Raw genomic sequence first — 26,709 nt, 5'->3', positions numbered from 1 at the left:
CTAAGACTAAATAGGTTGTTTTTCGTCATACCGTGAGAGGCTATGTGGCAATGAAAAAGAACAAACTCCGTATTGCTGCAACGTAGATGACTCTCACAGACATATGTCTCAATGAAATCAGCCAGACACTAAAGAGTACATACTGTGTCATTCCTTCTGTATGGAATTGCTAAACAGGCCAAACCTAGCTAAGTGACAGGAAGTAGAAAGAACAGTGGCTGCCTGGAGCCTGGGATGAGCAAAAAAAGTGACTTCTCTCAAGTGATGGAAATGTTTACGTCTTGATAGGGATTGTGGTTACATACATTTATATACTTGTCAAAATCCATTAAACTATACATTCTTTGGAGTTCTGGTGTGATATTGTAGATTAAGCACTACTGAATTGCTGACCACAAGGTCGGCAATTCAAACCCACCAGCTGCTCTTTGACAACACTTAACAACAACAACATACATTCTTTGCCAACACCATAATATGACTTGTGATGTTGGCAAAGAATATTGAAAGTACCGTGGACTGCCAGAAGAACAAACAAATCTGACTTGGAAGACGTACAGCCAGAATGCTTCTGAGAAGGTAAGATGGCCAGACTTTGTCTCTCATTCTTTGGACACATTGGCAGGAAGGACCAGTGCCTGCGGAAGGGCATGGTGCTTGGGAAAGTGGAGGATCATTGAAGAAGAGTAAGACCCTCCACAAGATGAATTCACACTGTAGCAGCAATAACAGGCTGAAATGTATCACCAATAAGGATGACACAGGGCTGAGCGGTGTCTCATTCTGCTGTGAGTCTGAACCAACTGGACAGCACTTAACAACACGGGAGGATACATCTAGAACCAAACCCACTGCCACTGAGTTGGTTCTGTCTCACAGTAGCTGTGTAGGACAGAGGAGAAGTGGCCCTTTGAATTCTGAGACGAAATCTTTATGGGAGAAGGTCATCTCATCTTTCTACCATGGAGCAGCTGGTAAATTGGAACTGCTGAACTTGAGCCACCCGATGTGTAATCCACTATGTAACTGGGGCCACCTTACATTTAGGATGTTGTTGTTGTCAGGTGCCATCGAGTCGGAACCGACTCATAGCAACCCCATGCACAGCAGAACGAAACAATGTCCAATCCTGGGCCAACTTCATTACCGCTGCCACACTTGACGCCATTTAGGATAGATGTGGTTAATTTTATATAGATTATAACTCAGTGAAGTTTATTACAAAAAAAAAAAAAAAGCAGTCTGATATCATTGGTCAGAATAGTGCTTGCCTTGGGTGGGGACGGACAATTTTTTTGGCATTTAAACACAATTACAGAGATCTAGTTTTACTTTTGCATTTTCCTATAGCATTGGATAAAGTAATTTCACTCCAGTTAGAGGAGGTTTTTTCTATTGCTGATACATGTTTGTGAAACATCTGGATATAATGTTATCAACATCTGGTGTAAGGTAGGGAGTTGCTAGCTCCTGTGGTTTCCCATGGAGAAGGAAAGGCATACACTTGCCCTCACTTTGACCAGCCTTGTTTTAACATCTGCCATTGGGTCAAAGCAGCTGGACCTCCCCTCCTCCACACTTTGCCAAAGTCCATCTGGACAGAGAATGTCACCCAAAACTCAAAAGGTCACACTTTCATTGGAACAGACAGCCAACACCAGCGCTGTGGTCAAGGAGGGAACCCTAATGCTTCGTTCCCCTTTGCCTGGGAATGTGGTAGAGCCAACATGGAATGTGTCCATCACAGAAAGCATGGGGCTGTTGGTGACCACCTTGCCATTGTTCTAGTAGAACCAACAGAGAGTAAAGTGGGGCTGGGAGATGGGAAAGCAAACTGCATGGGGTGGTGAACCTTATTTAAGCGTTTGAATGAGGCTGGGCCTGACTTCTTTGCTTAACAAAGTTATCAGTTGGTCAGTTCTTTTCAGGTTCATGAGCTGCTATATTTCCTTTGAAAAAATTAAGTCATTGTAGGAAGTAATGCAAATCAAAACCACAGTGAGATACACTTCATACCCACTAAGATGGTGTCATCATTAGAACTGTGTCCTCCCAAACATGTGTTGACCATCTAACCCCTGAATGTGTGAACAAGCCCTTGTTTAGAAAGAGTATCTTGTAGATATTGTCAGTTAAGTCAACAGGAAGTCCTACCAGAGTAAGATGGGGTCTAATACTATCTGACTGGGGTCCTGGTGGCACACTTGCCTACAAACTGGAAGGTTGGAGGTTCTAACTCACCAGTCACTTTGTGGGAGAAAGATGTGAAAATCTGCTTCAGTAAAGATTGTGTGATTCCTCTTAGGCACCATTGAGTCAGTTCCAACTTACAAAGACCCTACGGACAACCCCCAATGAGATGGGTTGGCCAACTGGCAGCATCCATGGACTCAAGCGCGGGCAACAATAGTGAGGTTGGTCCAGGATTGGGCAGTGTTTCGCTTTGCTGTGCATGAGGTCATTATGGGTCGGTACTGACTTGATGGCACCTAACAACAACAACAACAACGGGCAACGGAATGAAACACTGTCAGTCCTGCGCCATCTTCACAATTGTTCTGTTTGAGCCCACCGCTGCAGCCATTGTGTCAAGCCATCCCATTGACGGTCTTGCAGTTTTCTTTTCTTTTCCCCCCTGCTGTTTGTGTATTTTCAGTTATGTTTGATAGGGTATTTGTGCCATGAATAAGAGCCCCTAAGTTTGTCCCTGTTTTTTCATCTATCGTTTTAGGTTTTAGATTTAGGTCTTTAATCCACTTTGAGTTCGTTTTTGTATATGGTGTGAGACAGGGGTCTTGTTTTATTCTTCTGCAGTGTTACTCTCAGGTCCCACCTCAGCATTCCTTACTGCCAGACGTACATCATGCAAACACAAGATACTCACAGAGTAGATGTTTTACTACTGTAAATGTGAGATTTCAGATGACAGAATAATTGATAAGTAGGGAGTGTTGTTGTTGTTGTTGTTAAGTGCCATCGAGTCGGTTCCCACTCATAGCAATCCTGTATAGGGTTTCCAAGGAGCAGCTGGTGAGCTTGAACCACCGACCTTGCAGTTCAAACCAACTTTGCAGTCCAGTGAATTAACCCGCAGCACCACACCAGGGCTCCAAGTCAGGAGTAGTTGTACTTGAAATGGCGATCGTATGGTGTGTGAATTATCGTTCTGAGTTGGAACCAACTGAAGGACACTTAACAACAACAACAACAATAAAGCCACATGTTGTTGTTGTTGTTAAGTGCCATCGAGTCGGTTCCGACCCATAACGACCCTGTACAGGGTTTCCGAGGGTGTAAATCCTCATCTTTCTCCCGCGGAGCGGCTGGTAGTTTCGAACCGCTGACCTTAAGGTTCGCAGCCCGATTCGTAAAGCCACATACAGGAGTTTAATGAAACCCAGAATATGAGCAGCTCGCCCAGTCTGCAGAGGGGATAAGCAGCAGCCTTCTGGATCAGACATTACTCCATTTTTCATATGCAGAGCTAAAAACCTGCCTCAAAAGGAATTGGGGATTATTTTCTAAATTCCTGTCTAGTGTTGGCCCATGGTTTACAGTTTGGAAACACAGTCTCTCCTTATTTACTGTTAGGATGTCTAAACCATGCCACCATTTTGTTTTTCTTTCATGTCATGGTGTATATATTAGGGAACCAACAAGGGACAATTCAGGATTAGGATCAAATTAAGAGTAGTAGCAACAATTCAGGAGATAGGATACGGTGTGTCAGTCAGGGCAGCTTCCACCCAGACAGCTCTGGCTACTTGTCAGTTGTGCCTGCTGGCAGGCCAAGCTTCTGCCTTGCTCTGGCAAGTGTTAAAGCACTTTTGGTGCTGCTGACTAGAGCCCAAAGGCACTCCACTCCATCTACAAATCTTTTGCAAAAAGGCACATAATCTCTCAGGCTTCAAGGATTGATGGTAGTCTTATCCTCTTAAACCCCTCTTACACTTCTATAGACTTAACACCTCTTAACACATTCACAAACTGACCACTTCCTTCAGTAGGATAATGTCACCTTATTTGCAAGGTGAACTTTCCTATTCCTTGAAGGATTTCATACACCTTTTGCAAAGTGAACTGGGCATTGCCTTTGCAAAAGTGTTGTTAGGTGCTGACAAGTCAGCTCCAACACAGAGCAACCCGATGCATAACAGTATGAAACGTTTCCCAGACCAGCGTCATGCTCACAACTGTTGTTATGCTTGGTCCCATTTCTGCTGCTACTGTGCCAATACATCTCATTGGGGTTCTTCCTCTTTGTCTCTGACCCCTCACTTTACCAATTATAATGCCCTTCTCTGGGGTCTGGGGATGGGTTCCTTCTGAAAACATCTTCGAAGTACGAAAGACAGAATCTTGCCATCCATGCTTCTAAGGAGTGTTCTGGCTGTACTTCTCAAAGAGAGATTTGTTTGTTTTTCTGGCAGTCCATGGCACTTTCAGTATTCTTCCTCAACACCGTAGCTAAAATGCATCAATTCTTTTATGCTTTCCCTGATTCATTAGCCACCTTCACATGCATACGAGGCTATTGAACATACTATGGCTTAGATCAGGTGCACCTTATTCCTTAAACTAATATTTTTGCTCTTGAGTGTTTTAAGATGCTCCTTTTATTTCTTGACTGCTGCTTCCATGAATGTTGATTCCATGAGTTTAGATCCAAGCAAATGACGTCTCGGACAACTTCAATCTTTTCTCTTACCATGATGTCATTTATTGGTTCAGTTGTTTTTTGTTTTCTTTAGATTGAGGTGGAATCCTGCTAAAGGCTATACACAAAAACACACAGGAATATATATAATCGTTTAAACAACTAAAGGGCACATTTTGCAAACCAGCCTGTCAGCCCACAGACTTTTCTCTTCCGTGAATCTAGAGTCCCAGATGCTCTATCTCTCCATGCCATTGTCTCTGCCTCTGACTCTGGTGTCTCTGTCTCTCTGGTTAGGATCCCATGCTCCGCCCATGCTCTTCCCTCTTACTGGTTCCAGGGTCCTCTGGAATGCAAGATAACCCCCCCTTTTTAAAAAGTTTTTATTGTGAATTGAATGATAGTTTACATGGGAGAACATTGGTTTTACACTCATCATTTCATTGCAATGATTAAATCGCCTCTGTGCATCAGCGTCATCCAACAGTATTTGCTTCTATTCCCTCTGTTTCTTGTGTGTTTTTTTGGATGTACACAAAAACACTCAGGAATATATAATCATTTAACAACCAAAGTGCACATTCTGCAAGCCTACCTCCTAGCCACCAGCAGACAGCCTTTCTCTTTCCATGAGTCTAGAGTTCTCAGCTGCTTTCTCTCTCCATGCCATGTCATCATTTCTGCCTCCATCTCTGGTGTCACTGCTTCTCTGAATAGGGTCCTACATGCTGCTAATGTTCTTTTCCCTTTATGGTCCTTGGGTTCTCTGTTCCTGGACTGTAAGATTAACTACTCCCCCTTTTTGTTACAAAACATCTGCCGTTATGGTTGTGACCATCTCAATCAGTCATAATAACAGTTACTCATTATTGAATCAAAAGAATCTTATCCCTTTCTCTTTTCACCAGACCCGTCTAGACAAGATGAAAAGTATTCAGTTCTCACCTTTTTGTTACCCATCTTCTACCTTTACAATTGTGACAATCACTATTAGTCATGATAACAATTACTCACTATTGAATAATAAGAATTTTATCCTCATCTCCTTTCACCAGACTCATCTAGACAAGATGAGAAATATTCAGTGGGGTTTCTACCTTCCCCCATTCGCTCTGAAACTAAATTCCCCCTTGAAAACTTGCAAGCCAGCTACTTTGTGCCTTTATAGCCCCCACATTTTAGGTAGCCAATGTCTTAATTGCCTATCCCTATCAACCCTGTGTACTGAGGGGGGATACACTTGATCCTTGATTTGAAGAATCCTTCCCTCTAGGTTGGTATTTTGTGCTACTACATCTATAAGATAAGGTCAAGTTCATCAAATTGTACCAATTTACACTTGCTTCTGTATCAAATTTCTTTGTCTTTCTCTAGTTGAGTTTTGATCATCAAGCCATCCAACCTAGGTCAAATAGGGGCTATCTGCAAGCTGGGATAGTCCTGTGCACCACCCCCAACTTCGTATAAGCTGGATAGTTCACTCTTTGCCCCAGTCCCTAGTGGCTCAGCCAGTGTCCATGGGCTCAGCGGTTCCCAAGTCTCCCCAAATTTAGGACCAACCAGTCCTTCCTTCTCTCTCTCTCATCTCAAGGTCGACAGGAGTCTATGGAACGTGGTCAAGCTCAGCCCATGTCATTGTTACTGTCTTTCCCTCACTTCCACTCACAAGTAGACCTACACATTCACCAAAGAGCTTACATGCCTACTCCTGTGTTCCCTTTTGAGTTTCAGTCTTGACGGGTGGCGGGGAGGGAGTTTGTCCTGAAGTGACTTGACAGCTTGCCTTGATGGCTCCCAGGTGAACAGCTTGCTTGTTCTTGTAATAGCCAGATAGTCTGCTTTCTTTTCCTCTTTATCAGTTGGTTTTTCTTTCAAGAAGTATGTTCTGTTCCTCTGGCCACTCTGGGTTGGTCTGCATGTCCTTTCAAGCGGGAAGGCCCTACCTCAGAAGGTTTTGTATGGCGTCCAGGATTCCATCCTCTACAAAGGCTCCATAAGAAGCTTCTTTCTGTATACCACCTTTGAAATGACCTCAATTATTTTAAGGTGGTGATGTGGGATAATGCACTGGACTGCAAGGTCAGTTTGAACTTCAAGGTTGGTGGTTCAAATTCACCAGCCGCTCCTTGTGGAAATCCTATCCAGGGTCACTATGAGTCAGAACCGACTCAACAGCACTTAATAACAACAACTACAAATTCTTTGAAAGCATGAAAGGTTTCAAGCCCAGTTACATTTGAGTTTATCATTACATCTACGGTTATGTCTGTCTACAAACAGCAATAGGGACTACTTCTAGTTTTCGGCTTTCATAGTTTATAGAATTCTTCCACAGCTCAAACTGGATTAACCAAAAAAGGAGTTGAAATGAGTTACAAATGGAAGAGATCTATATTTGTGCCCATTCCAAAGAAAGGTGACCCAACAGAATGCAGAAATCATTGAACAATATACTTAATATTATAAAAAAGTAAAATTTTGCTGATGATAATTCACAATCAGTTGGAGCTGTACATTGACAGGAAATTTCTAGAAACTCAAATCAGAGTCAGAAGAGGACGTGGATTGAGGGACGGCGTTGCTGACGTCAGACGGCTCTTGGCTGAAAGTGAAGAATATCAGAAAGATGTTTACTTGTACTTTATTGACTATGCAAAAGCATTCGGCTCTGTGGATCATAACAAAGTATGACTAACATTACAAAGAGTGGAGATTCCAGACGACTTAATTGTGTTCATAAGGAACCTATACATAGACCAAGAGGCAGTCATGTGAACAGAATGAGGGGATACTGAATGGTTTAAAATCAGGAAAGGTGTGCATCAAGGTTGGATCTCTTCAGCATTACTTGATCAGTTTGTATTTTTGTTGTTGTTAGGTGCCGTGGAGTCAGTTCTAACTCATGGTGACCCTATAAACAACAGAATGAAACACTGCCTGGTCCTGTGCTTAATTGTTGTTATGCTTAAGTCACTTACTGATGCCACTGTGCCAGTCCGTCTCATTGGGGGGGGGGGGGGTGTCTTCCTGTTTTTCATCAACCCTCTGTTTTCTGTTCAGCTCTTTTACTTCCTCATTTCTTCCATTCACTTTAGCATGTCTATGCTGAAGAGCATGTTTTAGAGTCTCTTCTGATATCCATCTTGGTCTTTTCTTTCTTTTTGTATTTTTAATGACATATTACTTTTTTCTTCTGTACGTTGCCCACAAATCTTCTGGTCTTTGGTCATTAGTGTCTAATGAATCAAATCTGTTAATGAAATGGTCTCTAAATTCAAATTATAGAATTCTTCCACAGCTCAAACTGGATTAACCAAAAAAGGAGTTGAAATGAGTTACAAATGGAAGAGATCTATATTTGTGCCCATTCGTGCTCAAGTTCGTATTTTGGCTCTTGTGGAGTTGTTTTAATTTTCTTAAGCTTCAGCCTGAACTTGCATATGAGCAATTGATGGTTTGTTACACAGTCTGCCCCTTGCCTTGTTTTGGCTGATAATACTGAGCTTTTCCAGCATTTCTTTCCACTGATGTGGTCAATATTATTCCTGTGTATTCCATCTGGTGAGGTCCATGTGCGTAGTCACCTTTAACGTTGTTTAAAAAAGATATTTGCAATGAATAAGACATTGGTCTTGTAAAATTCTATCATGTGACCTCCAGCATCATTTCTATTACCAAGGCCAAGTTGTCCAACTACTCATCCTTCCTCTTTGTTTCCAATCTTCACATTCCAATAACCAGTATTTATCAATGTATCCTGATTGCATGATTGGTCAATGTCAGTATTCTTTGATTTCATCATCAATCGTGTTAATGGTTGGTACATAAATTTGAATACCAGTGGTGTTAACTGGTCTTCTTTTAAAGAGTATGGATAGTACCCTATCAAAGGTAGCATTGTACTTGAGAGAGATCGATTTTGAATTATTCTTTTTGTGACGAATGCAATACCATTCCTCTTGAATTTGTCTTACCTGGTATCGTAAGCAATATGATTGTCAGATTAACAATGACCGATATCAATCCCTTTCAGCTCACTAATGTCTAGGATATTAATCTATTTTTTTAAAGTTTTTATTGTGAATTGAGTGATAGTTTACATGAGAGAACATCAGCTTTACACTCATCCTATCGTATTTTGTTTCACTGCAATGATTACAATCTCCTTCATGCCTCATCATTCAACATCATTTGCTTCCATTCCCTCTGTTTTTTTGTTTTTTTTTTTATGTGTACAGCAAACCATTCAGGAGTATATAACCATTCAAACAACCAAAGGGCATACCCTGCAAGCCTGCATCCAGCCGTCAGCACACAACCCGTCTCCCCACTTAAGTCTAGAATCCCCAGCTGCTCCATCTCTCCACGTCATCGTCTCTGCCTCCATCTCTGGCATTGCTGCTTCTCTGGGTAGGGTCCCGCACTCCACTCTTCTCCCTTGATGGTCCCAGGGCCCTCCACTCCTGTACTGCAAGATCAACCACTCTCCTCTTTTTGCTACAATATGTCTACCTTTACATTGACAACAATTGCATTCTGTCCTAATAATATTCACTATTGAACCATAAGAGTCTTATCCTCATCTCCTTTCATCAGCCCCATCTAGACAGATTGACAACTACTCAGTGGAGAGTGTTCCTTCCTCTGCACCGTCTGAAACTAAACTCCCTCTTGAAAACTTGTAAGCCAGTCACTTTGTGCCTTTATAGCCCCCCCCATTTTAGGTAGCCAGTGCCCAAGTTGCCCATCCCTGTCATCCCTGTGTACTGACAGGGTTGGAATGATAGGATATTAATCTTTATGTGTTCCATTTCATTTTGACACCTCCCAATTTTCCTAGATGCATATGTCGTACATTCCATGTTCCAATTATTAATGGATATTTGCAGCTATTTCTCCTCATTTTGAGTTGTGCCTTACAGGCAAATGAAAGTCCCCAAAGCTTTTCTCCGTTCATGTCAGTACGGTCAACTGTACTTTAAGTTGGCAGCTTTCATTTTGAGTACCTTCCAACGGAGGGGCTCATCTTCTGGCACTACATCTGATGATGCGCTGTGCTGTTCATAATGTTTTCATATTCTGGCACTATTTTTGACAATATTTAGTTACTATTCATGAGGTTTTCAGGGCTAAACATTCAGAAGTAGTCTGTTTCTCCTTCTTCCTGCTTATCTTAGTCTGGAAGCTCAGCTAAAACCTTTCCAAAATGGGTATCCCTGCTGGTATTTAAAATACTGCTGACATAGCTCTGACATCACAGCAACATGCAACACACTGACCACTACACTACAACAAACTGACCACTACACTACAACACACTGACCACTACACTACAACACACTGACAGACAAGTGGTGGATTCAGTCTTACCTTCCAATTTATCAAGCATGATGTTCTTCTCAAGGGACTGAGCCCTCCTGATAACATACCTGAAGCATGGGAGACAAAGTCTTGCCATCCTGGCTTCGAAGGAGCATGCTGACTACTTCTTCCAAGACTGTATACTGAGCAAATAATCCAAGAAGCTGGATTAAATGAAGAAGAATGTGGCATTAAGATTGGAGGAAGACTCATTAACAACCTGCAATATTCAGATAACGCAACATGGCTTGCTGGAAGCAAAGAGTACTCGAGATACTGATGAAAATAAAAAACTAAAGCCTTCAGTATAGATTGCACCTCAGTGGAAAGAAAACCAAAATCCTTACAAAGGCCCAATAAATAACATCATGATAAATGGAGAAAAGAGTGACGAGTTCAAAGACTTCATTTTATTTAGACCCATGATCAAAATACGTGGAAATAGTAGTCAAGATCCAAGGACACTTTGCATTAGGCAAATCTGCTGCTAAACACCTCTTTAAAAGCGTTCAAGAGCAAAGATGTCAGTTTGAGGACTAAGGTGCTGTTTGATCCAAGCCATGGTATTTTCAATCACCTCACATGCATGTGAATGCTGAGCAATGAATAAGGAAGGCTGTAAAAGAATAAATGCATTTGAATATTGTTGGGGAAAATTGTTGAAAGTACTGTGGATTGCCAGAAGAACAAATAGATGTCTTGGAAGAAGTATAGCCAGAATGTTCCTTAGAATTGGGGCTGGTGAGACGACTTTGACCCTCATTTTTAAGATATATTGTCAGGAGGGATCAGACCCTGGAGAAGGACATCATGCTTGATAAAGTGGAGGGTCAACAAAAAAGAGGAAGACCCCCAGTGAAATGGGTTGACACAGTGGCAACAATAATGGACCAAATGTAATGATACAGTACCGGGTAATGTTTTGTTCTGTTGTGGAAGCTGACTTGATACCAGCTAACAATTGAGTTACATGAATAAGAAATCCAGCATGTGGACTTCAGGTACAGATGGATCAAGCATCATTAATAACTGCTGAAAGGTACCCATCATTGGATGAATGGATAAATAAATTTGGTCTAGTCACATGTGGAATATTACTCAGCCATTAAAAAAAAGAGGTACTGATATGTGCTACAATGGAAATGAATCTGGAAACAGTAGTCTAAGCGAAAAAAGTCAGACACAAAAGGCTCTACATGGTCTGAGAATCCATTTATAGCAAGTGTCCAGACGAGGCAAATAGAAAGTAGATGAATGGATGGGGTGAGACTGTAAGTGGGTATGGGGGTTTCTCTTTGGGTGATGAGAATGTTTTACAATTAGATAGTGCTGTATATGGAGTCCTGGGGTGGCGCTGTGGGTTAATGTGCTGGACTGCAAGTCGGTTTGAACCACAAGGTCAGCAGTTCAAGCTCACCAGTCACTCCTCGGAAACTCTCTCTATATAGGGTTGCTGTAAGTCGGAACTGACTCAATGGCACTTAACAACAACAACAAGTGGCATAAATAATAATAACCACAAAATTGTACACTTCAAAAGGGTGAAAATTTTTTTTAACTTTTTATTATGAATTGAGTGAAGGTTTACAGAGCAGATCGTCCATTTTACATTCAACAAATCATAGACTTTGCTTCATTACATTGACTGCAACCCCCAAAGGGTGAATTTTATAGTGAATATCTCAATAAAGCTGATACTGTGGCACTGTGGGTTAATGCGTTGGACTGCACATTTGGTTTGAACCACAAGGTCGGTGGCTCAAGCTCATCAGCTGTTCCTCGGAAACCCTGTACAGGGTCACTATTGGTCGGAACCAACTCGACAGCACTTAACAACAACAAAGCTGTTACTACAACAGGAGAAAAAAAGCATTCTGTGTTGCCACTGACTGACCACCCATTTTCACCTGGTGGGGTCCAGGTCCTCATAATTCATCAGCTGCATTATGTACTGAGCACCGCCTCTATGCCAACTGCTCCGCGGGTTTCTGTATTTATGCAAACAGTGACTCAGAACCTCACATAGGTCGATGGCCATCTATCAAGGCCTAAGAGCCTGTGGTTCTGTGGATCAGTTCGTCCTGAAAGCCTTTAACAGTGATGACTGACAACACCGGATGAGTAACTATGACTGTTGTTGTTGTTAAGTGCCGTCAAGTTGGTTCCGACACATAGTGACCCTGTATAGAGTTTCCGAGGAGCGGCTGGTGGGCTTGAACCCCCGACCTTGAGGTTCAGCACATTATCCCACAATACCATGCTAAGAAAACAAAAATAAGACCCATGCAAAGACGGCACTATACCAAAGCAGTTGATGTTTTAGGAGCCCTGGTGGTGCAACCGTGCTGCTGACCAAAAGGTCAGTGGTTTGAACCCATCAGCTGCTCTGCAGAACAAAAGACCTGACGACCCGTTTCCATGAAGATGACAGCCTTGGAGATGTTATGGGGCAGTTCTACCATGTCCTACAGGTTCCTGTAAGTCAGAATCAATTCAAGAGCAATTGGTCAGTCTAAGAACATCAGCTTGAAAATACACCCAGGAGCTGACAGTGATTGTTTTACAGGCCTATGATCTTTAAAAAATGTTTTTTCATTTTTAAAATAACACTGTTAATGACTTAAAATATAAAAAAAATAAATTTATAGGGTTTCTGGCTGTCTCTCTGGTTTGGCCACTACTGTGCTTTTCCAAAGTTGGATTTCCGTATATTTAGTTGTCATTTCTAGGCACCAGTCTGCCGCAGTACACTCTACCCCTACTGTCTGAAACTGGCATCATCCCTTGTTAGTATAACCTGACCCTTGAAGGCATAAAAATCTGCGTCTCCTGAGTTATATCCTAAAACTTCCTTCATATAAACTTGTGGTCAACTGAGATACTAAAAGTGCCTGCTAGGTTGTTGTTGTTGCTGTTAAGAGCCATTGAGTTGGTTCCGACCCCTATTGACTCTGTATAGGGTTTCTGAGGAGAGATCAGTGAGCTTGAACTGATGATCTTGTGATTTAAACCGAATTTGCAGTCCAGCTCATTAACCCACAGCGCCACACCAGGACTCTGACAGAGTTTGTATAATCTAAACTTTAACATAATTTCTAACTAAAAAGAAAACCAATCTTCATAGTTTCGACAGAGTTAGGTTGCCTCGGAAGTCAGTTTCATGTCACATGGATCTTGGCTGCAAGCAGAGAATAGCAGAAAGATGTTTGCTTGGGTCTTAGTGACAATGCAAAGGCATTCAGCTGTACAATTTGTAAGGCATTATGGGTAACATTACAAACAATGGGAATTACAGACCAGCTAATTGTTCTCATGCAGAACCAGTGCATAAACCAAGAGATAGTCATTTTATCAAAACAAGGGGATACTGAGTGGTTCAAAATCAGGGTTGTATGTTTTCACACACAATACTCAATGTGAGCAAATAGTCTAAGAATATGTACTATAAAAGGAATGTAGCATCAGGATTGGAGGAAGACTCTTTAACAAGCTACAACATGCAGATGACCTTGCTTGCTGAAAGGGAAGACGACTTGAAGCACTTACTGAAGAGGATCAGAGACTACAGCCTTCACCGTGGATTGCAATGTTGTTGTTGTTAAGTACCGTGGAGTCGGTTCTGACTCATAGTGACCCTGCACAGGGTTTCTGAGGCCGTAAATCTTTACAGGAGCAGAATGCCTCATCTTTCTCCCACGGAACTGTTGGTAGTTTCAAACTGCTGACCTTGAGGTTGGCAGCCTGACTCGTAACCACTACGCTACGAGAGTTCCTTGTGGATTGCAATAGTACAGGACAAAGAAAACACTGCAGGGGTCAAGGAATTTAATTTTAATGGATCCGGATCCACATCCACACCCATGGAACTTGTAGTGAAGTTCAACAACACACGACAGTGGCCAAATCTGCTGCAAAAGACCTCCTTAAAGTGTCAAAGAGCGAAAATGTCATTTTGAAAATAAAGGTACGCCTTATGGCATTTTCAACTGCCACATGGACACGTGAAAACTCGTCAGTGAATAAGGAAGACTACAGAAGAACTGATGCCTTTGAATGATGGTGTTGGTGCAGAACACTGACCGACCATACCATGGACATCCAGGAGAATGAACACATCCATCTTGGGGGAAGTACAGCTAGAACGCTCCTGAGAAGCTAGACTTGTCTCTCATGATTTTGGACATGTTATCAGGAGGGACTAGTCCCGGAGACAGACAACATGCTTGGTAAAGTAGAGCACCAAAAAAAGAGGACCCTCCATCACATGGACCCTTAGTAGGTACAACAATGCATGCAAACACTGCCCAGTACGGTGACATGGTTCTAAGGATGGCACAGGACCGGGCAGTGTTTTGTCCTGTCTATAAAGTCAGTTGAAGGAGAATACTGAAAGTGCCATGGACTGCCAAAAGAACCAATAGATCTGTTTTGGAAGAAGTGCAGCCAGAATTCTCCTTAGAGGCCAGGATGGCTAAGCTCCGTCTCTCATACTTTGGACATATTGTCAGGAGGGAACAGTCGCTAGAGAAGGATATCATGCTTGGTAAGATGGAGGGTCAGAGAAAAAGAGGAAGACCCCTGACGAGATGGATTGACCAGGTGGCAGCATCGATGGACTCAAGTGTGGCAACAGTCGTGAGGTTGACCCAGGATTGGACATTGTTTCGTTCTGCTGCACATAAGGTCGCTATGAGTCAGTGCCGACTCGATGGCACCTAACAACAACAACATAAAGTCAGTATAGGAGTCCTGGTGTGGCGCTGTGGGTTAATGTGCCAGACTGCAAAGCCAATTAAACCGCAAGGTCGGCAGTTCAAGCTCACCAGCTGCTCCTTGGAAACCCTATACAGAGTCACTATGGGTCGGAACCGACTCAACGGCACTTAACAACAACAACATAGAGTCAGTATGGACTCCTGGTGTGGCGCTGTAGGATCATTACTGGACTACGAACCACAAGGTTGGCAGTTCAAACTCATCAGCTGCTCTTTGTAAACCCTATAGTGGGTTGCTGAGTCGGAATTGACAAGATGGCACTTGATGACAACAACAACAGAGAGTCAGTATGACTTAGAAAGGACTCAGTGGTACCTAACAACAACAACAACAGCCTAGTTTCATAGGACACCACTGTTGGTATGAAACCAAAGCAAACCCAGTGCCACACAGACAATTCCAACTCATAGCAAGTCCGTACAGGGTTTCCAAAGCTAAAAATCTTTACGGGAGAAGAAAACGTCATCTTTCTCCCACTGAGCAGCTGGTGGGTTTGAAACACAGATTTTGAAGTTGGCAGTCCAGGGCTCCTATAGTGTTACCTGGGCTGTTTGCTGGAATTATAAAGTAGAAAAAGTTTTAATTAATGAAAATAAGCCAGTTGTCGTGTTGCTTCCAACTCATGGTGACCCTGTGTGTGTTCCACAGGGTTTTCATGGTTGTGATATTTTATAAACAGAACGTCAGGCTTTTCTTCCAAGGCATCTCTGGATGGTCCAAACTGCCAAGTTTTTAGTTAGCTTCTCAGCACTTAACTGAACTGCCCGGGACTCGCAGAGATGCCGATAAAGGAATTAAAAACAAAAACCAAACCACACCTGCTGAGTCTATTCCAGGGCATACTGACTCTGTCGGATACAGTACACCGGCCCCATGGTGTTTCCAAAGCTGTAAATCTTACAGATGCAGACTGCCTCTTTTTCTCTCAGGGAGCAGCTGGTGGATTTGAACTGCCAACCCTTTCATTAGCAGCTGAGATTTTAACACGATGCCACCAGGGCTTCTTATACAGAAATATACCAAAAGCCAAACTAAACTCATTCCCATCGAGTCGACTTTAACTCACAGCCACCCTCCAGGATAGCGTAGAACTGTCCTATAGGATTTCTCAGGCTGTAAATCTTTATGGGAGCAGACAGCCTCGTCTGTCTCTGGAGGAGTGACTGGTGGGTTTGAACACCAACTTTTTTGTTTGCAGCTGAGCATTAAACTACTGAGCCACCGTATAGGAAGGTTGTTATTGTTAAGTGCCATCAAGTCAGTTTTGATTCATAGCAACCCTGTATGGGATTTCCGAGGAGCAGCTGGTGAGTTTGAACCACCAACCTTGTGGTTCAAACCAACCTGTCAGGCTAGTTACATTAATCTGCAGTGCCACACCAGTACTCCATGTGGAATACAGAGACATAGAAATGGGTTGGTAAGGCTGGAGTCCTGGTGTGGTGGTGTGGAATAAAGCACTGGACCGCAAGGTCAGTTTGAACCACAGGGTTGGTGGTTCAAATTCACTAACCACTCCCTGGAAATCCTATACAGAGTTGGGATGAGTTGGAACTGATTCGAAGGCACTAAAACCACAGCAACAGTGATGAAGGCTGGAGGAGTAGACTGTAAGCTGAACCTCCATCCAATGACGGCTCCCATAATAACACCATGGCGCTGATTTACCCAGGAAACCTCAACTCCACCACTGTGGAAGATAGGGGTGCAGGGACCACACCTAGAATCAGAACAACCGTCACAGCTGCCAAGCTGTCTTCCCTGTAGCTGCACCTGCCTCTTACCACCTGAACTTGCACATTGAACCATGAACCACCATTGCCCCCTAGTGTCAATTGATGTTGGCTGAAATAATCCTGGAAATTCGTACAATCCTGACAGACATGGTGTTTGATTCTAATAAGTGTTAACTGCTAAGCAGGGCGTCTTCCCCTTTTTGGAGATGAGGGGACTGGAGCTCCAAGAGGTCAGAGAACAAAATTAAGGCCATACGACTACGTGCAAAAGTGGAAAGTCAGTTTAAAATGGTGCAAATGATTCACGTGCTCATCTGCTAACTGGAAGGTTGAGTCTTGGGGTTCACCTAGAAGTACCTTGGGAGGAAGCCCTGACGATATACTTCCAAAAAATCTGCCATTAAAAACCCTGTGGAACTAGTCAGAAAGAGACTGGAGGTACCCAAGACCCCAGCACTCTTCAGGTTTGGAATGGAACGCACTTGGATGGCCCAATTTTCAACTAAGCAGTAGATGGGTATATAGGAGGGACAACAACACTACTAGGGTGTGCTCGTCATGGAATGGTCCACCATTCAAGATGAAAAGGGCAACATTTACCTGAGGACAAAGTTGAGAAGGGATGGGAAGGAGGCTAGGCTGGAAATAGGAAAAATGAGGAAGAAGTGGGATAATTTATTACATGAAGGGGATTATAATCATTGAGAGAAAACAAAGTGGATGTGCACGCTTTGTGAAAAAGTTTCAATAAATTAATAAAAATAAAATAAGCAATGCTTTAAAAAAAAAATCCTATGGAACACAGTTTTACTCGGACACACGTGGCGTTGCCATGAATTAGAATATCCTCCTTAGCAGCTGGAAACACGAGTAAGGTTTTTGTTTACCAGACTCCATACTGGTAAACAAGTAACTGGAATTCACTTGGTGTGGTGCTGTAAGATCAGCGCTGGACTGTGAACCACAAGGTTGACAGTTCAAACCCACCAGCTGCTCTTTGGAAACCCTATATTGCTATGAGTTGGAACTAACTCAGCGGCAATTAACAACAACAAATGCTATACTTAATGTGGAAACAAATCATAGAAGATCAGAAGATGGAGCTACTTTTTAATAGAAGAAAACTTAGGTACACTTCAGAGTAGACATTTGAGTTGTTTTGACAGATGAATAGGAGTTTGCCAGGAGGCAAAAGAAGAATAAAACAGTTCTAGCAGCTGGAAAGCACCAAGGGGGTGTGGTCTGGTAGTAAACTTCTGCAGAACTGGAAGAATTCTAATTTTGGTGGATTTAAATATGGAAATTTTTTTAGTTGAGATATTATATATACCTATCGACTCCACGGCGCATAACCGACCAACCAACCAATAGTAAAGTAAAAGGAGCTTCGAATCGGGCCGCGAACCTTAAAGTCAGTAGTTTGAAACTACCAGCTGTTTTGTGGGAAAAAGATGAGGCTTTCTGCTCCCATAAAGATTTATAGCTTTGGAAACCCTGTCCAGGGTCGCTGATTTGGAACTGACTCCATGGTACATAACCACCACCATGGTAAAGTAAATACCTATAGTATATACTTATAGTAAAGGACCCCTGGTAGCATAGTAGATTACAAGCTGGACTGCTAACAGCAAGGCCAGCAGTTCAAATCTACCAGTCACTCTGTACTAGAAAGATGAGGCTTTCTGCTCCTGTAAAGACTTACAGCCTTGGAAACCCTATCCAGGGTCGCTAGGATTTGGAACCAACTTGATGGCACTGAACCCCCATCACCATAGTAAGATAAGGGTCATTTGTCTTACAGATATTTTGTGATGGTGGTTGTTGTTTGGTGCCATCGAGTCAGTTCCGACTCATAGTGACCCTGTGTACAACTGAACAAAACACTGATTGACCCTGTATCGTCTTCACAGTTGTTAAATTTGAGCCCATTGCTGCTGCCACTGTGTTAATTCATCTTGTTGGGAATCTTCCTCATTTTCACTGACCCTCTGATTTATCAAACAGGATGTCCTTCTCTGGGGATTGGTTTCTCCAGTACCATGTCCAAAGTACATGAGGCAAAGTCTCACTATCCTTGCTACTGAGAAATATCCGGTTGTACTTCCAGGCAGATGTTTGTACTTCTGGAAGTCCATGTTGTTGTTGTTAAGTGCTGTCAAGTCGGCACCAACTCACAGCGACCTTACACACAACAGAACGAAGCACGGCTCAGTCCTATACTTGTGCCAACCTCACAATGGCAGTCCATGGTATAGTCAGTACTTTTGTCAACATCGCAATTCAATTGATAATCATAAATCATAATTCAATGCATCAATTCTTCAGTATTCCTTCATTGTCCAGCTTTCACATGCATATGAGACAACTGGAAATACCATGACTTGATTCATAGTTCTCCTGGTGACAGCTTTGCTTTTGCAGCAAATTTTTCCACTGCAATACATCCTTTGATTTCTTGATTGCTGTTTCCATGGGTGTTAATTGTGGATCCAAATAAAAAATAAAATTCTTGACAATTGTAATCTTTCCTTCATTTAACATAATGTTGCAAAATTTTTTTGTTTTGTTTACATTGGGGTATAACCCGTGCTGAAAGCTGTATTGTAGTTTTTGATCTTCACCAGTGAGTGCTTCAAGTCTTCTTTGCTTTCAGCAGGCAAGGTGTGTCATCTGGATATCACAAGCTTTTAATGAGTCTTCCTCCAATTCTGATGATGCACTCTTAGATTATTTGCTGAGTGTACAGATTGAATACGTTTTTGGGTTTTTTTTTTTTTTTTTTAAATACATGTAAACATTATGTGTCCATTACCCAGGGGAATTCATAGAATACTTACAAGATCCCAAGAGTTTCCCTCTTGTCTCTTTCCATATGTACTTGCCTCCAACACTCTCCCTCTAAAACAAGCCGGATTTTTTACAAGAGGGGTGTGTGTGTGTGCATGAAATATGAAATTGCAAAGCCTTCGATCTCATCCCACAAAGTGTTCGCCACCTTCTCGGACATTCTTAAGAAGACATTACACTGAGTAAGGAGGGTTTCATTGCACTGCCACTTTCCCTTGGGTTCCACGTGATATTTAGGAACGCATGGACAACATTTTTTGCCCTTCGGAGCCGCCGTCCACGCTCGGTCTGCACGGAGTCGGCATGTCCCTCGGCGGCCGCCGTGCGTCCGTTACGTGGCAGCTGTCGACGCCCGCCAATCCGCTGTGCCCGCATCAGCCCCCTCGGGTGGTGCAGCCGGAAGGGGCGGAGCTTAGGCGGCGGTGGCTGAGGCGGCAGCAGTGGCGGCGGCTCAGGAGGTCGCGGGGTCGTGGCCTCGGCCTCAGCACCACCATGGTGACTCTCGCCGAGCTGCTGGTGCTCCTGGCTGCGCTCCTGGCCTCGGTCTCGGGTTACTTCGTCAGCATCGACGCGCATGCCGAGGAGTGCTTTTTCGAGCGGGTCACCTCGGGCACCAAGATGGGCCTCATCTTCGAGGTGGCCGAGGGCGGCTTCCTGGACATCGACGTGGAGGTGTGGGCGCGCTGCCCGTCGCCGAGGCGGCATCACGCGCAGATCAGGGCCTGCGCAGGGAGCGGGGCCAGTGGTCGCGGTCGGGGTCCGGGGATGGGTTTGGCCGCCCCCGCCCAAGAGTCCCCCTAACGGCCCCTTCCCCCTCGGCCCGCCTGGATTTTGGGCTGCGGGGTCCCCTCGGGGGACGGAAACGTTACTTCTCGCTATGGGCCTCCTGCCGGCGAGCGGGTTCCCGGGGATCCCCGACGGATCCCAGTGGGGACGTGGCGTGGGAACTTTTGAAGGAGTCGTTCGAGAAGAGTTTGAGGCATGCTAGGCAGGCGTTGGCCGAGTTTCCGCCTTTTTTACGAAGCAGCCGGGATGTCCCACCTTTTCTGCAGGAACCTCGTGTAGCCAGCCGGCTGGGATGGAGGACAGGAGAGGGCGCGCGTTTTGGGGGCGATGACCACTGACTTCAGTGTCTGGAGAAAGACATCTGCAGGCTTTCGGTCACCCCCTTTAAGCCCAAAGAGGGCTGTGCGCCCACAGACAGAAGGGATATTTAAACTCGTCTGTAGGTTAAGGTCTTGCCCTTAGGTCGGGGTAGATGTCTTTACACGACGTCCACAGACGTCCACAACATTGATGTTAGTGCCCGTCCGTTGGCTCCTGCCCCGCAGTCCTGTGTAGGGTTTCCGAGGACCAGCTGGTGGGTTAGCAGTCAAGTGCTTAATGCTGCAGCGCCACACCAAGACCCCTGTATGACACTTCTGCTACTGGTGTTAAGCCTTCCAGGTGGTTCTGACTCACAGCCCCCCAGGAGAGGGCCTCTTTCCAAGGAGCAGCTGGTGGGTTTGAACGGCCGACCTCGTGGTTCGCAGTCCAGCGCTGAGCCTCCAGCGCCAGCCCAGGATTCCTGCATCCATGGGTGATGGCAGGAGAGGCTGATAACCGGAGACGGCTGACACGGTGCAGAGCTGTTTCTGGTCTAATTCTTGCCTTTAAAAAAAGAGGCAGGCGTCTCAGAACCCCGGATTCCTCCCTTAGTAGTAATTAGGAAAACCTTGAAACCTCCAACTAGATAAACAAAACAAAAAACTATTGGTTTGAAGCAGGCCATTAAAAAAAAAAACAAAGAAATTTAATGGTTCTGATAGTCTCAACCAGGTTTGTGTTTGGTGCTATTTGGCTGCTTGGAAGCACTAATGTAGGCCATGGCTTTGGTTTTTGAGGGGTGTATCTTCCAGTTGGAAGGATAAATGTAGTTAGACCTGAAAGGGATTTTAAAAGCGCCATCCACCCCAGCCTTGTTTCCCTGAGTAGGAGACCTATAGCTCACAGAGGGTACTGTCAATGAGATAGAATGAAGTGAACATGAAAATTACATTTTATCAGTGACCTTTTTGACTGCTAAAAGCTCTGGTAGCATAGTGGTTGTTAGTCAAGCTGCTAACCTCACGATAAGCAGTTTGAAACTATCAGCGGTTCTGCAGGAGAAAGATGAGGTTTTCTTCTCCTGTCATGATTTATAGCTTTGGAAGCCCTGTATGGGGTCGCTATGAGTTGGAACCGACTCCAAGGCATAAACCACCACCAACCAGAAGAGATTACTCTGAGGCTTGAATCTGTAAATCTTTCCTGGAATCTCATCTGTTTTTCTTCTGCCTCCAGATCACAGGGCCTGATAATAAAGGAATATATAAAGGAGACCGAGAATCTAGTGGGAAATACACATTTGCTGCTCACATGGATGGAACGTATAAGTTTTGTTTTAGCAATAGGATGTCCACCATGACTCCAAAGATAGTCATGTTCACCATTGATATTGGAGAGGCCCCAAAGGGACAAGACATGGAAACAGAAGGTGAGATCAATATTCAGAAGGTTAATAACACATTACATGAGCTAATTTTCACTCTACTTTTTTTTTAATCCATCTGAATGGATTACTTAGATTTTTAATTTCAGCTTCATTCACTGTCCTTGAAACCAAAAAACTGTTTTGTAAAATACTTTGTATTTTTCTGATTCATGTAATTAACAACACCACCTCTAAGTTAATGTTCATTTATCGATTTTTCTGCCTGCCCCTCTGGCAGTTTTTGTCAATCATTTGTTCCCTTGACAACATGCAGGTTACACATGTCTCAGGTTGTCCTGTGAATTTCATACTCCTGGTATAAATGAGGGGGCTTCCAAAAGTCTGGGTCTAAATGGAGTGAAAAGATAATGAAAATTTCCCACAAACTTTTTGAAGCTCCTTGCGTATCTTTATTTGTTTACTCATGTATGTGACTACTGTAGCTAAGCTTTCTGTTGGTATTTTGTGTTTATATTTTGCACTTCTCTTTAGGTGGTGGAGATACCTGGGACGGTATGTGGACAGCTCTTTGATAGTGTTTGCCTTTTTGTGCGTATGTTTGTTGGCTGATGCCTTATTTCTGCTTTCCTTTTTTCTAACTTCAGTTTGTTAGCATGAGAATGTTTTTCCTCTTTAAAAAGAAATCCGACAACTAATTTACTCTTTTTTTATTTGGTTGATAGTAAATAAGTTTTGTAGTTTTGTTGGATAAGCACTGGGTAAGCTGATAGCAGTTCAAACCCACTAGCCGCTCCTTGGAAACTCTATACAGGGTCACTATGAGTCAGAACGGTGACTTGATGGCATTCAATAGCAACCACAGATATGAATTAGGTCATTTTAAAAGGAAAACCCAAAGCAAAGCCATTGCCGCTGAGTCACTTCTAATTCATAACAACCCAATTCCATTTCTGAGATGATAAATTCTTATGGGAACAGGTAGCCTCATCATTCTCCTGCAGAGTAGCTGGTGTGTTTGAACCGTTGACCTTGCAGTTAACCCAGTGCTTAACTCCTTGCACCAGTAGGAAACAACACGAATGACACTTCCGGAGTAATGTCTTTGTTTCTTTAAAATGAATGAAGGGTGGAAACTCAGCTGCAACTGGACAAGTGAAAGTCTTGCTTAAACGTAGCTTGTAGAAGCTCAAATGGTAGCCTGTTATAGAAGAAGCATGTTTTAGTATAAAATATTTCTAACTTGAACTATGGTTGAATTTGAAGTGCAGTTTTAGGAGTTCTGTCTTGATAAAATGATAAAAACTCCTTCAAACATATGTTACAATTAGAGTGATTGTTACTGCTCAGCTGACCGGGAATGAACCTGGAATTGGTCTTCTAAGTTGATTACTTATCAGGAGCTAGAACATTCCCCCACTACAATGTGTGTCAGAAATTTTGGGAGCTAGTATTTTGTTCAGCACATTATGTCATGTTAGTATGCTAAACCTTGTGCTAGATACTGAGCAATTAGTATAATACTAACAAAGTCCAGTACCAGTTACTGTCCAGTTGATTCTGAATCCTGGTGACCCTACATGTGTCAAAAGTAGAGCTAGGCGCCAGCGGCAGTTCACAAGCTGATTTTTGGAAGTAGAGCGCCAGACTTTGTTTTAAGGTGACTCTGAGTGTACTTGAACCTCTAACCTTTTCATTAGCAGCAAGCATGTTAACTCTGCACCCTCCAGGGACTCCCCTAACAAGGACAAGGGGAACTAATTCATCATGTTTTGTCATTTGTCGATTTCAGAGACATACTATTCACTAGATCCTATGCTCAACCACTTTCCAATTCCAAAGGAGCGTTAGGAGTTATGCAGGACTTTGTGTGCTTTTGTTTTGTGCGAGTTGGTGCTGTCTCTTTAGAAAAGATTGGCTGATAAATGTGAATATTGACCTGTTCATAACCCTTTAACACAATATCTATAATGTTTGTTTTTGCTTGTTAATATAAATAAATGGCAGCTGTCAAAGGAGAGGTTCCCTCTAGAGCAGTGGTCCGTCTCTCCCCATCCCCAACATTTAGCAGCCTTATGATTGGCTTGTGAATTGTGCTACTAGCATCTAGTGGGTGGAGGCCTGGGAGGCTGCTGACCTGACCAACCTGCAGAGAGTCATCTGGAATGTCACCAGGGCCACCCCAACCTGTGAAACCCTGCTCTAAATGTTCCATGGTGTACAAGGGCTTCCAGCCCAACTCCCCAGAAACTGTCGGGCTCTTTGGTTTCTCTTTAAGAAATGTAGGATGATTTGTACAGTCTAGAAGCCTAGGTGAGGCCCAGCCTGGGCAGCAATGAAGTGGCCTCCTTACCCCTCTAGTAGGAACTTCCCTTTTGCTCTATATTTTTCTTGCTCCTGTCTGCTTAGCATCATAACATAGCACGGCCTAGAGACGGGCATTTACCTGTCATTACTGTACGTGGAACTTGTCTTCTGTTTTTGGTTAAAGAGGAGACCTGGTTGAAAACCTTGTGCAGGTGAGAGCTTGTCTGTATGCACAGTGTCAGTGCTGTCCACTGCTGAGCCCTGACCACGGGCCTGAGATAGGGCGACAATGTTCTTGGTGTGGGTTTTCACAAGACTATCTCCAGGCTAAGCTTCACAGAGATGAAAAATCTGTTTGGGAACACTACGGTTATATGATCTTATAAGAGTCAGTTCTGGTTTTGTTTACATGTTGGTAAGTATAGGATGTAGTTTTAAAAACTATGTATCTTGCTGCCCACCCCGTCCCGTTTCCTACTTCTCTCTGGTTAGTCATCAGTGTCTTGTACTTCATTTAGCAGCGACTCATTAGAAGACATATTTTAGGGTAAATTATTTTTGTGTAGCTAGTAAGCATTATACAGTATGCTTCCTATCCTGAAAGATGTTTCTCTGCTGGAGATGGACTTTGCAAAATGCTGTGAGAATTAAACTGCCGTCAGTGGTTCATGTCCATGGTCCCAAATGGTGGGATCATTTCTAGAAACGACTTCTTTTGTTTACTTTCTCTGAGGAGCATTTTTAATGAAATTAATTTTAATTAAACAGGTGTTTTGCACAAACGGACTGCCAGATAAATGCTAATCTGTTTTGAAATCCTCCTCTAGCTCACCAGAACAAGCTAGAAGAAATGATCAATGAGCTAGCAGTGGCGATGACCGCAGTGAAGCACGAGCAGGAGTACATGGAAGTGCGGGAGAGAATACACAGAGCCAGTGAGTTCACGCCAGCCCTCTGCAGCATTTTCGGGGCTGCCCACGAAAGCTTGCCAACATGTGTTAATATGAAAGCGCCTAGGCAGGGTGGAAGGCTAGGCAACAGTTCGTAGTAATGGAATTGGGATCACTAAATTGCACATGTGACAAACATTGAATTGGTAAATGTGGTATGTATACTTTTAAAACAATAAAGAGGGAAGAAAGAATTCTGTGGTACTGGGGAAGGACCTAGGTAGAGATACTCATTGAGTACACATGTTTATAGAGCTTTGTACTCGAGCAGTTTATTATTGTGAAATTCATTTTAAACCAAAAAAAAAATGGTATTAAGATTCATAATAAGTTTTAAGTAAGAAGGGAAAAGCATCTCATAAAGTGAATATTGCATTGATTTTCATCACAGCCTTGAAATTCAGGTGACAGTGGAATAATGTTATTGTAAGCAGAGATTCAGTTTTCTTTTTCTGAATCAGAAGTTTTAGGCTAGTTAGGATAGAAAACATGACTCTGAGCAGCCACCAGGTAAAGATCATCGTGACTTCCCAAGTCTGAATTGGCAACTTGGCATGTATTTTTCTAGGAACCCAGTGGTGGTGGGAATAAGCCTGTGTGGCCCATGGTAGGGCATCAGTTATTCTGCTTTTGCATTACAATTACGAGACGGCACACAGACCAAGTACCGTGCCTCAGGTCCAGGTTCACACCCGTTGTTCAGTGCGTGTCAGCCTGGAACCAAGTCCGTTGAAGCTCACAATGGTGTCCGTCAGGTGGTGTCATTCTGAGGTTGGGCTCGAGAGAAGAGCGACTCAAATGTATAAGCACAGTGTGAATATCTTCTAGGTATGGATTTGATTCTTCCCACCCTCTTATATCCATTGATGCCAGTTACAGAAAGGAACTTTCAGAAGGTAGAGCACAGAATTCACTTGTCTTGGCAGAAGAACATGTAAATAGAAGAGACTAGAGAAGAGCCCTGCTCATCCCTCCCCATTTTTTAGGGGCTGGAGTGGGGCATGGCGTGGGTTGAGGCTTGTGTATACACTCCTCTGCTGCCTCCTCACCTGCTGCCACCTTCCCCTTACCTGGCAGGGATCCATTTGTTGATTACCTTATTTCCAGATAGGGCCTAGCCCCTCCCTGGGTGAGAAGGGCACTGAACCCAGTCTGAGACTAAGGGTGCTCACCGATGGTAAGTTCTCATTAGTTAGCAATTGGAGAAGAGCAATGGTTGAAAAGGGCCGGTTTTCCAGTCTGCGGATCCCTGGCTTTAGTCTCCTACCTTCAGTTTGCCCTGAGATACTCCTGTACTTGTTTGTGTCACACTTAGTGGACTTGTGAAATGCCTTCGAGTCAGTTCCAATTATAGAGACTTTGTTTAGGGTTTCTGAGAAGTGACTGGTGGGTTTGAACTGTAGACTTTGCAGTTGGCAGTCCAGTGCTTATCCTATAGCTCCACACCAGGACTCCATAGAGGGTATTAGCAATGTATAGAATAAGATTCTCTGATTCTTAGTTCAATTTTGCAGCAGCAAGTGGTTTTCTCAGTGTAGTTAGTTTTAGTGCTTCTTCTTCCAGCATTTTCTAAGGAACATTGTGGTGGGACCTTTGTTTGGTATA

At 43.4% G+C, this 26,709-nt stretch overlaps 1 protein-coding gene across 1 annotated transcript in view; it reads left to right on the top strand.

Moving 5' to 3' along the window:
- The first annotated feature begins 19,797 nt into the window (after positions 1-19,797).
- Positions 19,798-26,709, top strand: part of TMED2 (transmembrane emp24 domain trafficking protein 2) — a 9,238-nt gene continuing 2,326 nt past the window's right edge. The window contains exons 1-3 of the mRNA XM_006865369.1: positions 19,798-20,049; positions 21,700-21,892; positions 24,982-25,089. Coding sequence (XP_006865431.1) covers positions 19,870-20,049; positions 21,700-21,892; positions 24,982-25,089 — 481 coding nt within the window. The 5' untranslated portion in view covers positions 19,798-19,869. The remainder of the gene's footprint in view (positions 20,050-21,699; positions 21,893-24,981; positions 25,090-26,709) is intronic.

The sequence above is a fragment of the Chrysochloris asiatica genome, unplaced genomic scaffold (assembly GCF_000296735.1).
Source record: "Chrysochloris asiatica unplaced genomic scaffold, ChrAsi1.0 scaffold00078, whole genome shotgun sequence".
NCBI classification, from domain to species: Eukaryota; Metazoa; Chordata; class Mammalia; order Afrosoricida; family Chrysochloridae; genus Chrysochloris; species Chrysochloris asiatica.
The sequence above is the reverse complement of the archived record's forward strand: the minus strand, read 5'-3'. Positions and strand labels throughout refer to the sequence as shown.